Source organism: Leptidea sinapis, chromosome 22 (assembly GCF_905404315.1).
Source record: "Leptidea sinapis chromosome 22, ilLepSina1.1, whole genome shotgun sequence".
NCBI classification, from domain to species: domain Eukaryota; kingdom Metazoa; phylum Arthropoda; class Insecta; order Lepidoptera; family Pieridae; genus Leptidea; species Leptidea sinapis.
In genome coordinates, this window is record NC_066286.1 from 4,710,997 (window position 1) to 4,725,795 (window position 14,799).

Below are 14,799 nucleotides of genomic sequence, written 5' to 3' on the forward strand. Positions count from 1 at the left end.
TTTAATACTTAAGCAATTTCAATTTTCATTTAGGCAGTACCGCCTCTTATTACGTAGTATTAACATCCTCTTTGCCCATAACTTTAACAATAACGAAAGCAGTCACTGACAATTTCTCTGAACCCTGAACGCCAAAATCGGGAATATATAAGAAAAGGGGCAAAGTCCAAATCTATCACCCGTTCGAAAAACGGCGCAGTAAAACCCAGCAGGATTTTTGTAAAGATATAAGAGCGTTATATATTTTAACACTTTAAATTTTATGCGAATATTTTATACCTAGAGGGTTTTAAGTATCATTTCTTGGTTATCTATCAACTACGCTACTTAATTTCGAAACTATAATTGAAGCACTCAAGCGAGTTGATTAATATTTTAGCATTAAATCAATTCGGTAATCAAATTCGTGACACAAGGCTAATTATTATAGCTTTAGCCTAGCTTTTAGTAGGTCTAGATCTTTAACTGTACAGCGTGAGAATTTCGCGACTCTACACTTGAATACGAATGAAGTTTTTGCTAGAACAACATTATACCGTTGCAGGGGATCCCCTTGTTCACGACAGCTTTATTATACAAGAATGATAAAACCATTTAGCTTAACGATGTTTTATATTTCATTATTCTAGTAATGTTCGAACTCAACTTAGTGAATCAGGTGTGAGATTTAAGAATACAGAGCGAGTCATTGGCAAATTTTTCATACATGTAATAAAACAATAAAAAATTGTACGTCTGTCAGTTACAAAACAGCAGAGACAGCTAAAAGAATAATAGACTTGCTCTACTTAAAGCTACTGTGACCTTTCAAAAGTATTATGAAAGAGCTCTCAGTTGTATGACGCACTAAAGATTTTTTTATCAATTTTGTACTAAATTTGTTTTCGATTTTGTTCCTGTCGTCCCCTTTATGTCAGCTATATATTTGATTTCTTCACTCATGCGGTCTACAGAGAATTTTACTTAAAGTTGAAATTATCATGTTGATAAGCGTATTCATTAATGGTTACCAAGTGCAGCAAAAGTGGGACGAAGAGTACAGTTGACTCGATTTTAAGTAAACCTTTCAAATCACGGTCAACAGTTAGTGTGACAATGAATAGCTAAGAAAAGAAACGCCAATTGCTGCAAAAGAATGGCCCAGAGTAAGGTGGACGCGATTTTCAGTAAACTTTTCAATCATGGTCAACAGTTAGTGCGACAATGAATAGTTTAGAAGTGAAACTCCAATTGTAGGAAAAGAGTGGCCAAGAGTATGGTTGTCGTGATTTTTAATAAAGCTTTCAAATCACAGTCAACAGAGAGTGTCATGGTGGTCGTAGTTTTTGACTTATAATACGTAAAAATTTTTGAATTGGTGACAATGACTAGCTAAGAAGCGTAATTCCAATTGCTACAAAAGAGTGGCCCAAAGTACGGTTGACGCAATTTTCAGTAAAACTTTCAAATCACGGTCAACAGTTAGTGTGACAATGAATAGCTAAGGAGTGACACTCAGTTAACTGTTAATCCATAAATAATTGATTTTTTATGTAGATAATGAGATCGAATTCTTAAATCAGAACATGAAGATATAAATCAGCAGCTGATTGAAAATCCGTGATAGAGATGCTATAATGGTCTGTCTATGTAAATGTATAACCTTGTTTATAATAAAATCTGCGTAAATAACGCTGAATACAAAACGAACGTTTAGAAATGCATTAAAGTATCATCATTTCCTTAGTCTAAATGTCGATGTTAAAAGTCGGCCTCCGCCCGTGACGGAGAAGGGAACGACTTCTATTAGTCCCAACCCACCAATATTGAATCCACAAAGTAAGAAGTCAATATATTGGTATCATAGCTTACGGACACATCGTACCAATTGGACATGTATCTAGTGATTTAAATCAACCCCTCGCTCGCTACCTTAGTCACGTTTGGGCCCTACGGTGAGGTCGGACCCTCGTCATGTCCGTCTGTCTGTCACATTCCCAATCTTCTAGGTCAATTTTATTTTTTTAGGGAAATAGTGCAAAAAGGTTGCGTTGGAACAGCGAGGGACCAGATTAATAGATTTAACTTACGTAACACCCATGTAATCACTTAGAAGATCCCTGTAGGTGTTTTCACTAAGATTGATAAGTCATTGTAGACAATTATTACTTTGTAATTACATGTAGTAACATTATCCGTCTAGTTAATGTTATGTTTTTGATCTTTTGTCATGTGGACATACACTATTACTTGTTCAAATATTTTCTTATATCATTAAACGAGCAATTCTTTTATATAAATATATTAATATATAATCTGAATCTCGGAAACAGTTCCCAATTTTAATAAAATTTAGTATACAGGTAGTTTTGGGGGCGAAAAATCGATCTAGCTAGGTCTCAATTTTAAAAAATGTAGTTTTATCCGTGTTTTAATAAGAAACTGCTACAATAACATTAGAATACAAAAGGTAAATTTCACTATATACAAGGCTGTAATAGCTCAGATGGGACATTGGGTGATCCGGAAAGCAGAAGACCCTCTTTCGAATCCAGATGTCCTAATAGTTTATTTTGTGTTCCAGTTTTGTACCTTCTTAAAAATCGTCATCCAGGTACTATATTTTAAAACCAAGACATCCTCTTAACCCTTAGATAAGTCTCGGGCCTCTGATCTAGGAGGCCCGGGTTTGAATCCCAAGAGGCACGAACATTCGCAATATGATAAATATGAGAATACGTTTCCTAGTCATTGTTGTTTAAATATTGCATTTATTAATTATGTATTGTATATATTTAAATAAAGCTTATCAAGAGGTGCATTACCGGCTTAATATTATTTGAAGATCACTTAGTGTTGTTGTGTGTTAAGATCATCTATGTTCGTTGTTTGCAAATTGGTAATGCTTCATTTGACATGAAAAAGTTATTAATATATCCCTTTGCCACATATCTTTGTCATTCTTGATTTTTTAATTTTGCAACTTTGTGTTTTTTCTTATTTCGATTACTATTTTCAATTTGGCAACCAGAATATTAAAGAACTTTTAAAAGTTTTAGGGAGACTACAAAATTGCAATTATTTTATCAATATGCTGATTATAAATCGCAGTTTGCTATCGTCTGTATCAGTGACGCCAACTCATTCATTTGTGGCATTGGAACAAATAATTACTTTTACTCAAAATACACCACAGTAAACACAACAACATAATTATATTTATTTCTTATTACAACAAAAAGCAAACAAAACATGTGATATGTAGAAGATATTAAAGAATTGAAGTCACTGGGCCAACTTAACAACAAAATACTTTCAGTTACTCTCATTATGGTCTCACTTTATATTGAAAGTTTAATTTCCAAAATTTTATTTAAATGGCAATTTCTGTGACTATGTTGCGTGCTGTTAAAACTTTTTTTATGCTCCTCTTATCTGTCACTTTTATCTGTCATTTATACAGCCACGATCAGTTATATAAGTACATACTTTATTAAGTCCTTCACATCACAATCAACGATTTTCGAGCGAGAGAAATAGACTTTGAACTTTACTACCACGAAATAATGTCTTAATTTGAATGAATGTTTTAACATTATCTCTATGTTATGTTAATGTTTACGTATATACATCGCCGCTCGGAAAATTTTTGACGTCCTTTTAATAGGCTATTGGGATTCTAGTACAACAATGAGTAAAAAGAAAGATTTATAGAGGGTAAAAATCATCTTGTTCAAGTTTTTCCAATTCTATTCCAAATGTATTGAGTTTTCTATAATGTTAATTCCACCTATATTTGTCTTTAGACAATTCGACACGTGTTTCGCCTCTACACGAGGCATCCTCAGGAGATGTTGACTCGCCGAACTCTTGCACGAGACTGTTTGGCGAGTTTGGTTTTGTTTAAAGACAAATATTGACGGAATTTACACTAAGGAAAACTCAAAACATTTGGATAATTAGGGATTTCCGTAAAGTAACGCCTACTTTTTTTAATATATTTTTTTCAATTCTATTCTGTTTTAATTAATTCCATAGTACACACAAGTACAGCTGATATGATAAAGCATGAAAGAAATAAACTTATTAAAATAAACACATTGTTACTCAATCGCATGGTTCTCGGAGCTGCAATGTAACCTGATAAATACTTCGATGAATAGAGTAAAATACACCATTTGAAAAATTTCGAGTGATTTGTTAAAATATCGAGTTTCTGGATACAAGATGTTCGGCGCTACGTAACTTTGAAACAATAGTCTTTTGTGAGTCGACGGGCTATAAATGGATACTGTTTTGTTTCGAAGTTCTAATAATTTTATCCATCCCGGAAAATTAAAATATCGAAGCTTCTAGCTATGTTTTATACAAGTAATACATTTGTTCATGCCTTTCACAGTTAAGATTTCTTTTTTTTTATGGAAGAGATGGACCAACGATCGTGTGGGTCAGCTTGATGTTAAGTCATCACTTTCTTCTGCAATAGCAGATGAATCACAGGAGCGGTGTCAGACTTTTAAGTAGGTGTATGCGGTTTTTTTGAACTACCCATATCGCCCTGAAAACGCCACACAAGGCGTAATAGTATTGTAATAATAATGTTGTAATAATAAAAGTAATAATTATTAATATATATTTTTTTTAATTTTCAGGAACAATGCAGCGGCTGTGGAATGAGTGTTCGTAAAGTGTTTCAATCTAGTGTTGTGCTGAGTTTAGTGTAGTGTAGTGATGTGCTCCTGAGGCCGGGCCATGAATAGGCCTTGGGTAAGGCCCAAACCAACGTGGGCCTGGCTCACGGTCCTCACGGCGCTGGGTCTTACCACGGCATATACCGACACTGAGGAGTTCCTGAGTGATTTGGATAAGCCAGGTAAGTTTTCAGATTAAGTGAATTTCATCAGATTAGTAGATTATTTATTAATTCATTCATAAATTGCTTTACGTATACGACTTAAATGATTTTTTTATGACAATAAGGGACGAGACGAGTAGGACGTTCAGCTGATGGTAAAAAGGCATAAAAGGCATTTATTTTCTCAAAATTGATTCCTTTAGAATTATTTTTGATGTAATTTTTTATACTACTAGATACTACTATCGCTTCGGAAACAAATGGCGCTCTGAGAGAGAAGAAGCGGCGCAAGAAACTCCCCCAGCATTCTTTTTTTGCGCTCTTTTCAATAAAAATATACAATATTGTACAGTCATTTCTATCGCTATAAAAGAATCACAATCTAGTCCCAGGCTGTCCGATCATTTAGATATTCAGCAGTGGAGTAATAGGATTTACGACAGAGCCATTTTTTTATAAAACATTTAAATTTATTTATAGATAATGCCTCAATAGTGGCTGGGTCTTTATTATTGAAGTGTATACATTTACCCTTAAAGCTATTATGTATCTTATGAATGTAATTGATACGCCTTGCCATTACAGTGCAGTGCTGTTCAGGATTCTTTAAAAACCTTAAATTCTGAGCTGCACCACAACTGCGCTCGTCATCTTGTGACATAAGGTGTTAAGTTCGAAACACAACAAGGTTTACATATTCTAGCCGGTATGATGTGCAAAGAAGCCTCCCACTGGTAAATATTACTTAACAAATCATGAAATAATTAACTTATCACATTCACCTCGTAAAGCATGGCAATAAACAGAAGAGGCCTTCATTAATAGAATTGTAACTTTTTTCAATATTATTAGCTTTTTAAAAGAGCTTCTAATTTTTTTAGTAGATTATACCATGCATCAATATATAGATGTTTTATATTTAAACTATAACGTTAACACAGAGATTTAGATATACTTCCTTATTCATAATAGTCTGCTAACTTAAAGCATTGCTAGTTCTCACTCTGTCTTCTTCTATTGACCTAAGTCAGAATGAGAAAAAACACTCCTAAGCGGCTGTTTAAAGTTAGCGGTTAATATTAACATACTTTTACACAAATTATCTTGCCCCAAACCAGTCATAGACTGTACTAAGGGTACAAGACAACGATATATTTAATACAAATTAAACTACTTAAACATACATAAGCGACGACCTGTATAGCCAAGTGGTTAGCGATCCTACCTACTAAGCTAGAGGTCCCGGGTTCGAATCCCGGTAGGTAAAAGCATTTATATGATGAATATGAATGTTTTTTTCCGATTCATAGATGTTAAATTAATTTATGTATGTTTATGTAAGTTTATTGTATAAAATATATCGTTGTCTTGCAACCCATAACACAGGCTATAATATATGCCTGAGTTGGGGCAAGATAATTTGTGTAAAAAGTGTGTTTCAGTGTGTCAATATAAGCATCTATGACTCGGAAATAAACATCCATATTCATCATAATATAAATATGTGCAACTACCGGGATAAGATCCCGGGACTTCTAGCTCAGTAGGCAGGGTCACTAACCACTGGCTATATGGGTCGTCAGTAGTATGTATATGTATGTAGTATGATTTAAAAATATCTCTGTAATCAATCAGATTGAATCCCTGGCTGATGTTTATGAACCTTCAACACAGGAATCAGTCTATAATACTTTTTATTCAATAAAAACACATTAGGGACCCTCAGAATCCTTGCATTTGAATAATCTCATAAATATTAATATCCCGCTTGTGTATAAATGAAAAGTTCATTTAGGCTGTCTGAAATAAACCGCGTTATATAATCTCTTGTTGACAGTATTTTGTTGATATCAATTACTTTTGGTATATAGTGGTTTGATTTACTCTTGGGCTTGGGATTAATTTCGTTGAAAACTGAGCCTGAGATGGATTTGTTGCCTTTTTGTGATTAAATCGTTTTAATTTTTAATATATTTCAACTTAAATTCTTATTACAAGGAGCATTGATGGCACAAAGGCTAGTGTCGATGCCTCTGATTGGGACAGCGCCGGTTTTCCTCGATTGTTCCAATTCATGTGTGTGCTTAATAAGTAGCGAATGAGTGAAGAAAGAATGGCTTATAAAATATATAAGGCAAGTATGTGTGGGCAAGTCGGCCGCGGGAGACCTCGTAGAACATTCGTCGACCAAATTGAGGACGTTTTGAGAAAAGGAAAGAGCATGTATGAAAAGAGTGAGGTTTATAAGGATAGAAGCAAAAGGCATTCTCTTGTCTCTGCCTAACCCAACAGGAACAAGGCGTGAGTATGAGTGTGTGTGTGTTTAATAATTGATTCTCTCGAGGAAAACATGTGGAATTTAAGTATTTGTTAAGTAGGGCTAACTCGCACTGGTCTAACACGGCTTGAACCCAGGGCATGTTAAATACGCATACAGTCGTCCTTTTTTTGTATTATTGAAAATAACCAGTTTAAACAACGAAAACGGAAAAAAGAAATAAAGCCTTTTAAGAGACCTTTACGATCCTTATTACATAGCATTATTTTTTATTATCGCGAGTGTAACACAGTTAAATAAAACACTTTTGAAGGATTAAAACGCGTGTAATTTTAACTGTGTTTTTACATAAGATTTTGCGTAGAAGTTACATTTTTATTATTTTATTTAAGCAATTAAAACAGACCTTGCTAATTCCTTTTGCTCTCAGTAGAGGTTGCCTCAATATATTACTGAAAACCGCATTCAACCGTCTCTGAGATTAGCTTGCACAAGCGTAGGTACACAGAAAGAGACAACGATTTTAAAACTATTTTATTGGGCTGACTGGTATCAAAACATTATATTATGCAGAACTTATAAAAAAAAATCTATTAAATTTACAGACGCATCACTGCTATGGTGCTATTACATATTATTATTATATTATTACCTGATAATGTCAAGAAGAGTAAAGTTTTTTTAGTAAAAAACATACTACATTATTTTATTTCCATAATTCTTCTATTTTGAATATCCTGGATTTAAAACCTTATCTATAGCTATAAGATACCAATTGCATCGCGACAAACCCTATTAGTCCATAGTCCTGTCCGTCAACGCGGCATAAGTCTTACTAAAGTGAAACAATAAGCTATATGATGTGAAATTCACAGAATGATTCTGCTCATAAGAGCATAAGGTCGTCACAATATGACAAATATGTCCTCAAGCCCTTGCTTGTCAAAACATTCCTCTTAACGCGGTATGAGTAACAAACAAGTCGATAATAAGAACAATTTGTGTAGGAGTTTAACATTTACTACTTAAGAATACTTATAGATGGAGCCATCCAAGTTCTGCAATAAGACAGCCATAGCATAAAATACATTCCAATACGGTATGAACTACAGTAATTTACAAATATAGGTATAATATTATTCTTAGTCCTATATATATTAATATATATACATTATATCCTATAATATTTTTATCTTATTTTTTTTAAACAATGGTTCATTGATGATCCAGCAATAGTATATACCTTCATGCCAATTTAGAAAGAGGTTAACTCCGCAATTGGTTTCATTGAATCTATACCTAAAGTTATATATTTTAACGTTGAGTATATACTTATAGAAGGAAAGCTGTTGCGCGATGTATATAGTATTTGGTTTTACAATATAAGCCCAGAAAATGTGCAAAACAAAAAATGTAACGAAATTTAAAAGGTTTGTTAAAAAATGTTTATATAGGTAAAAAATTACTTTGACCATGGAATGGTAAGGAAATTTCATAGAAAGAACTAGAGATTTTTTTTATTTTTACTAATTTTCTTTAAATTAGTAAAACTTTTCAATATTTATTTATATAATTTAAATACAATTCAGGTGATGCTCCATCTACAAAAACATACGTCAACAGTATCAATATGAAACAATATCGTAAAGATATGATTATCAACATGACTGTCACATAGTAAACGATTTAGAGGATTTGCTTGTTTACTTTGACCGTAATTTATATTTGAGAAAGACAATTTATTGTCTGGTTCAAATGGTGTTATATTAATAATCGCTTTTGGATATAGTTAAGCTTCTGAACTGAGTTAGATAATAGAAGTGGACAATGTTGAGAAAGTTTAAACTTTTATGACGTTGTGTCAGCTAATGGTAAAATTATGCTGATGGACATAAAATGGATATTTCATTTAAATATCATTTTAAGCCATCGTTTTGTGTTCGTTGCGCAATAGATAGTTGAGTCTCACCGCGGAGCTCGCGATTCGATTCTCGTCTACCATGTACCATGTGTTTTTTTTATGGAAAAGGAGGACAAACGAGCGTACGGGTCACCTGGTGTTAAGTGACCGAGCTTTGTTTGAAGGTACCCATGTCGTATCGTCCCGGAATTACCGCACAAGGAAGTTCATTTCACAGCTTTGAAGTACGTGGATGAAGGCTCCTTGAAAACCGCACTGTGGAGGACCGCCACACATCCAGATGGTGGGGATGATATCCTAACTTGTGGCGTGTCGTGCGAAGGTGGAATTCGGCGGCAGGAAGCAGGTGCAACAGCTCTCAACACTCCCGTTTAAATGCGATAGAATATACATACAAATTGAAGACACACAACGAAGCAACATCTCTACGCAACGCCAAGTGATCCAGCCGTTCACAGAGCACTGGGTCCCCAACATTTCGAGCTGCTCTGCATCGCACGCGATAAAATGAATCGAGCTGATACTGGATTTAATTGGATCATCGAAAGAAAACGCGGAGAATGTACAAAGTACTAACTTCGCGCATCAATAAGGCAGTGCACAGGCAGCAGTCAACGGAGGTAGCTATCCACAGTGAAAATGCTGCCAGTATTCTCGGTACGCTTCCCTGTAATGATAGTTTTAATTTAATGTAATCATAGTATTGTATATATAGTTATGAGATTTGTTTTGTTTGAATAAATATATAATTTTGAATTAAAAAACATAATCTCAACTTGCGTCGGGGTTGCTTTATTAAAATCAGTTAAATCCAACGCAACGAACGCGTAATCACTTACGCACGTCAAAGCAAAAGTAATTAGAAGCCGCAAGAAAAATAGGCGGCGAGCGGGTGAAGTGAAGCGATTGCATGAAATTAGTTCCATTATGGTGTTCGCCGCTCGTTCCGGACTGAATTACACTCAGCTTTGAAATTTTATTCCACACCTCGCACCTCGCCCTTAAATGTGCTGAGTGTATAAGTTTCAACGTTTTAAAATGCAATTTTGTCTTATGCTCATTTTTGTTAGTGTTCCATTTGAAATAACTGAGCTCTTATGGAACGAACTCGATGTTTGAAACACACCATTTAGTTGAATCTGTGTATTCATATTTTTTTATGAAATTAAGGGACGAGACGTGCTGGATATTTAGCTGATGGTAATTGATACACCTTGAAAATCCCAAATATTCTGAGCGGCACTACATTTGCACACGTAATTTATTAAGTCTCATTTGCCCAGTAATTTCACTAGGTACGGTGCTCTTTAGACTGAAACACAATAAATTATACACATTACTGCTTCACAGCAGAAATAGGCGCCGTTGTGGTACCCATAATCTAGCCGGCATCCTGTGCAAAGGAGCCATATGTATCGGAATGACGCGTTTTACGCACTGTGATAAGAAGAAATAAGTTAATCGTACTCACTGTAATATTTTTATAATATAATTGTATTTTATCTTATTATTATTATAATTGTATTATATTATATTCTATCTTAGTATTAGTGCACTTAATTGTGCAATATAATGTTGCACAATTAAGTGTTAAAAGTTAAACTCAAACATTATGGTATATTTGCATGTGGTCGTTGCCTGTAAGTGCCATAACAATTATTAGACTTAGACTTATTTAGAGTAATATCTACTGTAATTAGTTAGTGATTCTTGGTTTGGTGATGCTAATAAATGAATAAATAAATATTTTTACTTATATCTTAAAAATAATAGTATGGTGCGTAATAATTTACGGTTATTAAAAACTGAACTATGTTTGATAGGTTTAAATCTGGAATATTTTTTAATATCAACCACAGTGCATATAATTTGCCTTGTAAAAATGTGGGCTAGTTATTCTCATACATAATCATTTGAATATCGTTATAATATATTAAATGCCGCGTGTGATATACGAGGGCCCTGGTTTACGCATTGCAAATTTGCTTACCGACCCCTTGAAAGGATTCCGTGGCTGAGTAAAAATTATGGCTTATCGCATGAACTATGTCCTACATATTTTAAATCAGCGGATAAATAGCTGAGGAGCCAAAATAAGGGTAAGATATGCCTCTAAATGGTTAAACGTTTTCTGTGTCCTATTTATTTTTGAATAAGGAAGTACGCTTAAGATGCTTTGGTTTCTTTTAGACGTCTTAAATAATTATTCAAATGATTTGAGTTTTCTTTAGTGTTAATTCCGCCAATATTTGTCTTTAAACAATTCGATACGTGTTTCGCCTCTACACGAGGCATCCTCAGGACATGTTGAGTCGCCAAAATCTGGTACGAGACACAAAAGAGAAATAGTGGCGGAATTAACACTAAAGAAAACTCAAATCATTTGAATAATTATGCATTTCCGCAAAGTAACGCCTACTTCAATAAATTGTCTTAAATATTTTTTTTATCTTAATATATATAAATCCAGTGTCCTGATGTTTGTTTTCAGTGAACTCCTAAACTAATGAACGGATTTTAATGGGGATTAATTCATGGCGTGCAAGTTAGTCCATCTTGAGAGATAGGATAGTTTTTATTTTGATTTGGGACTCATCAGTATTTTTACATGCTTTTTAATAGCTTCACCTGTATGTATGTTTGTTTGTAACCGACTCATATGGGCGCGATTTTGACCCACAAAACGGCCAGATTTCGTTCAAACTTCGTAGATTTATCGAGGACCGATGATAATACATTAATTTGATAAAATTATTCAATTTCTCAATTTGCAAAATAAGATTTTTGTTAATTTTTATAATTTTTATCTACTATTCATATCAGGCAGGAATTGATGATTTGTTTTCATTGGTTTTTTTAACTACTATTAATACTTCCAATATTTGTTTTGTTTGCACATATTTTCTATCAGAGAATTTATTGACGCATGGTTTGACAGTTCTGCTGTGAAACGTTTTCATTATAACAACAGGAGCATATTTTATGAAATAATTCTTGATGTTATGAAATATTATTGACAAATTCAGAAAAAACAGTATTTTACTTATTATGTACAGAACAGCGTCTGTCGGGTTATCTAGTAATTGATAAAAAATTAAATCTTTACTGATTGTTCAAAATAAGACTTGTATAGCATGGCATAGTAGACGGCAAGTTTGCTATTTGACGGTTATTAATACTGTGATATCTTATTCTATTCTTCCTACTGTTTTTTTTATGAAAATAAGGGATGAGACGAGGCGAACCGTCAGCTGATGGTAATAGATACGCCCTGCCCATTACAATGCAGTGCCGCTCAGTATTCTTGAAAAACCCCAAAAATTCTGAGCACTACAACTGCGCTCCTCACTTTGAGACATAAGATGTTAAGTCTCATTTGTCCAGTAATTTCACTAGCTACGGCGCCCTGCAACACAGTAATGCTTACACATTACTGCTTCACGGCAGAAATAGGCGCCGTTGTGGTACCCATAATCTAGCCGGCATCCTGTGCAAAGGAGCCTCCCACTGGTGGCTACTGTGGCTACTGTGGAAGACACCAAAATTTAGCCAACGTCACGAGACTTTCAATAGACTAGCAAGTCTTTACTTTGAAGAATTGTTATAATTTTGATTGTTGAAATTAATAGACCCAACATGTTGAAATTTTGTTTTTTGGAAATATATGGCCGTTTACTAAAACCTTTTTGAACCCATCCATACCCAAAATTTCTAAAGAAACCTTAAGTTGTATTATCGTTTTGAAGCAACTTGCAGGTTAATGCGTAAATTGCTTAGCTATAGAGTTAGTCCAGCATCTTGTTCGGAACTCCAGAAATACTGACACTGAAATTACGTGACATTTTTTTTATGAAATAGGAGGACAAACGAGCGTACCTGGTGTTAAGTGATCACCGCCGCTCACATTATCTTGCAGAGGAATCACAGCACAAGGAATATCATTCCATAGCTTTGTAGTACGTGAAAGAAAGCTCCTTGAAAAGCGCTCTGTGGAAGACCGCCACACATCCAGATGGTGGGGATCATATCGTAATTTGTGGCGTGTCTTGTGAAGGTGGAATTTGTACATTAAGGCACTCCCAGCCTGATTATCCTTATATACCCTAAGGCCTAAGCTATTATTGACAAGGAGTTTGAAGCCTTCTATGTTCTCCGTCATAAGTAGAATTTGTACAATTTTTTCAGCACTTTTAGTTTGTATAGTGTTAAATGTATCTTAGTAGCAATATCAGCTTGGTGATTCTATTACATTTTATATCCTTACAATTTTCACTTTCCAATGTCTTTATTCTTTCCTCCAAGAAACCTTTTGGACTAACAAAAGGAACCACTAAACTTGATATCATAGCTAGGTAACAAAGTATCAATATTGGAATTGCATTTTTAAAACGGGAATTGCAGTTTTTTATTTCAGATTAATCCGTTCATTTAAAATTCTGTTATAGAATAATAGCCAAAAAAGGTTTTAAATATTAAAACAGATACAAAAACAGTACTTTGTTTTTTATCATTTTGTTAACATAAAAATGTTCAGAGTATTTTGGAAAAATTTTTATGAATTTTTATGATCTTATTATTAAGAGGTTTTTTTTTTTATTAATGATATATGAATAAATAATATTTTTTAATGATTAAAACGCGTGTAATTGACTTTTTTTAGATTAATTTATTGCGTAAAAGTTACATTTTTATTTTTATTTTAGTTAACCCGACGTTTCAAGACCTTTCCAGATCTCGTTTTCAGGAGGATAGCAGATGAAATGAGTCAAAGATAGCATTTGTCATACTTGTCTTTATGAAGTTGAGCGCCATTTATTGCCTCGGTGCTGGTATTTGTAATATAATCTATGTGAAATAAATAATAGCATAATATATGTAAAATAATAATCTAATGTAAAAACACAGTTACAATAACGTGTTTTAATCCTTTAAAAGTGTTTTTTTTAATATTTAGAGGTTGTTTTTTTTCTTAGCCATTCTCCTACACGTCAAACTAATCTGTATTGCTGAAAGGAATGTTAAGATTTTTATAAAAATTTATCTAGCAATATTCATTTACATCACAGTAAATCTGCAAATAGTTATGAAACAATCAACAGAACGCATAAACTGTACAACAAATACCATTCAAAATCATGACATGAGTTTAATTGAACTATGTGCGAAAACAGCTATTAATTAAATGTTTGATTTATTAACAAAACTTTGTTAGCTGTGGTTTCCGTTTCACCTTGTATCAGATATAAAACTATTTCTTTTGCGCACGCAATTTCAAAGATGACAGTGACTTTTTTTAAGACAATAAGGGATGAGACGAGCAGGATGTTCATCAGATTTATACACCCTGCCCACTACAATGTCGAACAGCTCAGGATTTTCGAAATTCCCAAATATTCTGATCGGCAACACAATTGCGCTCGTCTCGTTGAGACATAAGATGTTAAGTCTCGTTTGCCCAGTAATTTCATTAGCTATAGCGCCCTTCAGACCGAAACACAATAATGCTTACACATTGCTGCTTCACGGCAGAAATAGACGCCATTGTGGTAGCTAAAATTTGTTTTTAATGTATCCCTCGGTATTTTACACACTTGTTACAAGTTCTACTGTTGAAAACGGCCTTGGCCTTTTTTGGCCTGTAGTTTTTCGACCTTGTTTCCTAATTTGCCCATTACTATTTGGTTTTGATGTAAGTTCACAGACAATCTTTGAATTTCTTGACAGGGGCTTCTTTAGGTTTTGTGGTTTTGTTTTTCCACGATGTTT

The 14,799-nt window shown here is 33.9% G+C and overlaps 1 protein-coding gene across 1 annotated transcript in view; it reads left to right on the forward strand.

The window, feature by feature from the left end:
* The window catches only part of LOC126970949 (uncharacterized), a 320,824-nt gene that overhangs the window by 145,059 nt on the left and 160,966 nt on the right, over window positions 1–14,799 (forward strand). Inside the window, exon 4 of the mRNA XM_050817094.1 lies at window positions 4,632–4,852. Coding sequence (XP_050673051.1) covers window positions 4,732–4,852 — 121 coding nt within the window. The 5' untranslated portion in view covers window positions 4,632–4,731. The remainder of the gene's footprint in view (window positions 1–4,631; window positions 4,853–14,799) is intronic.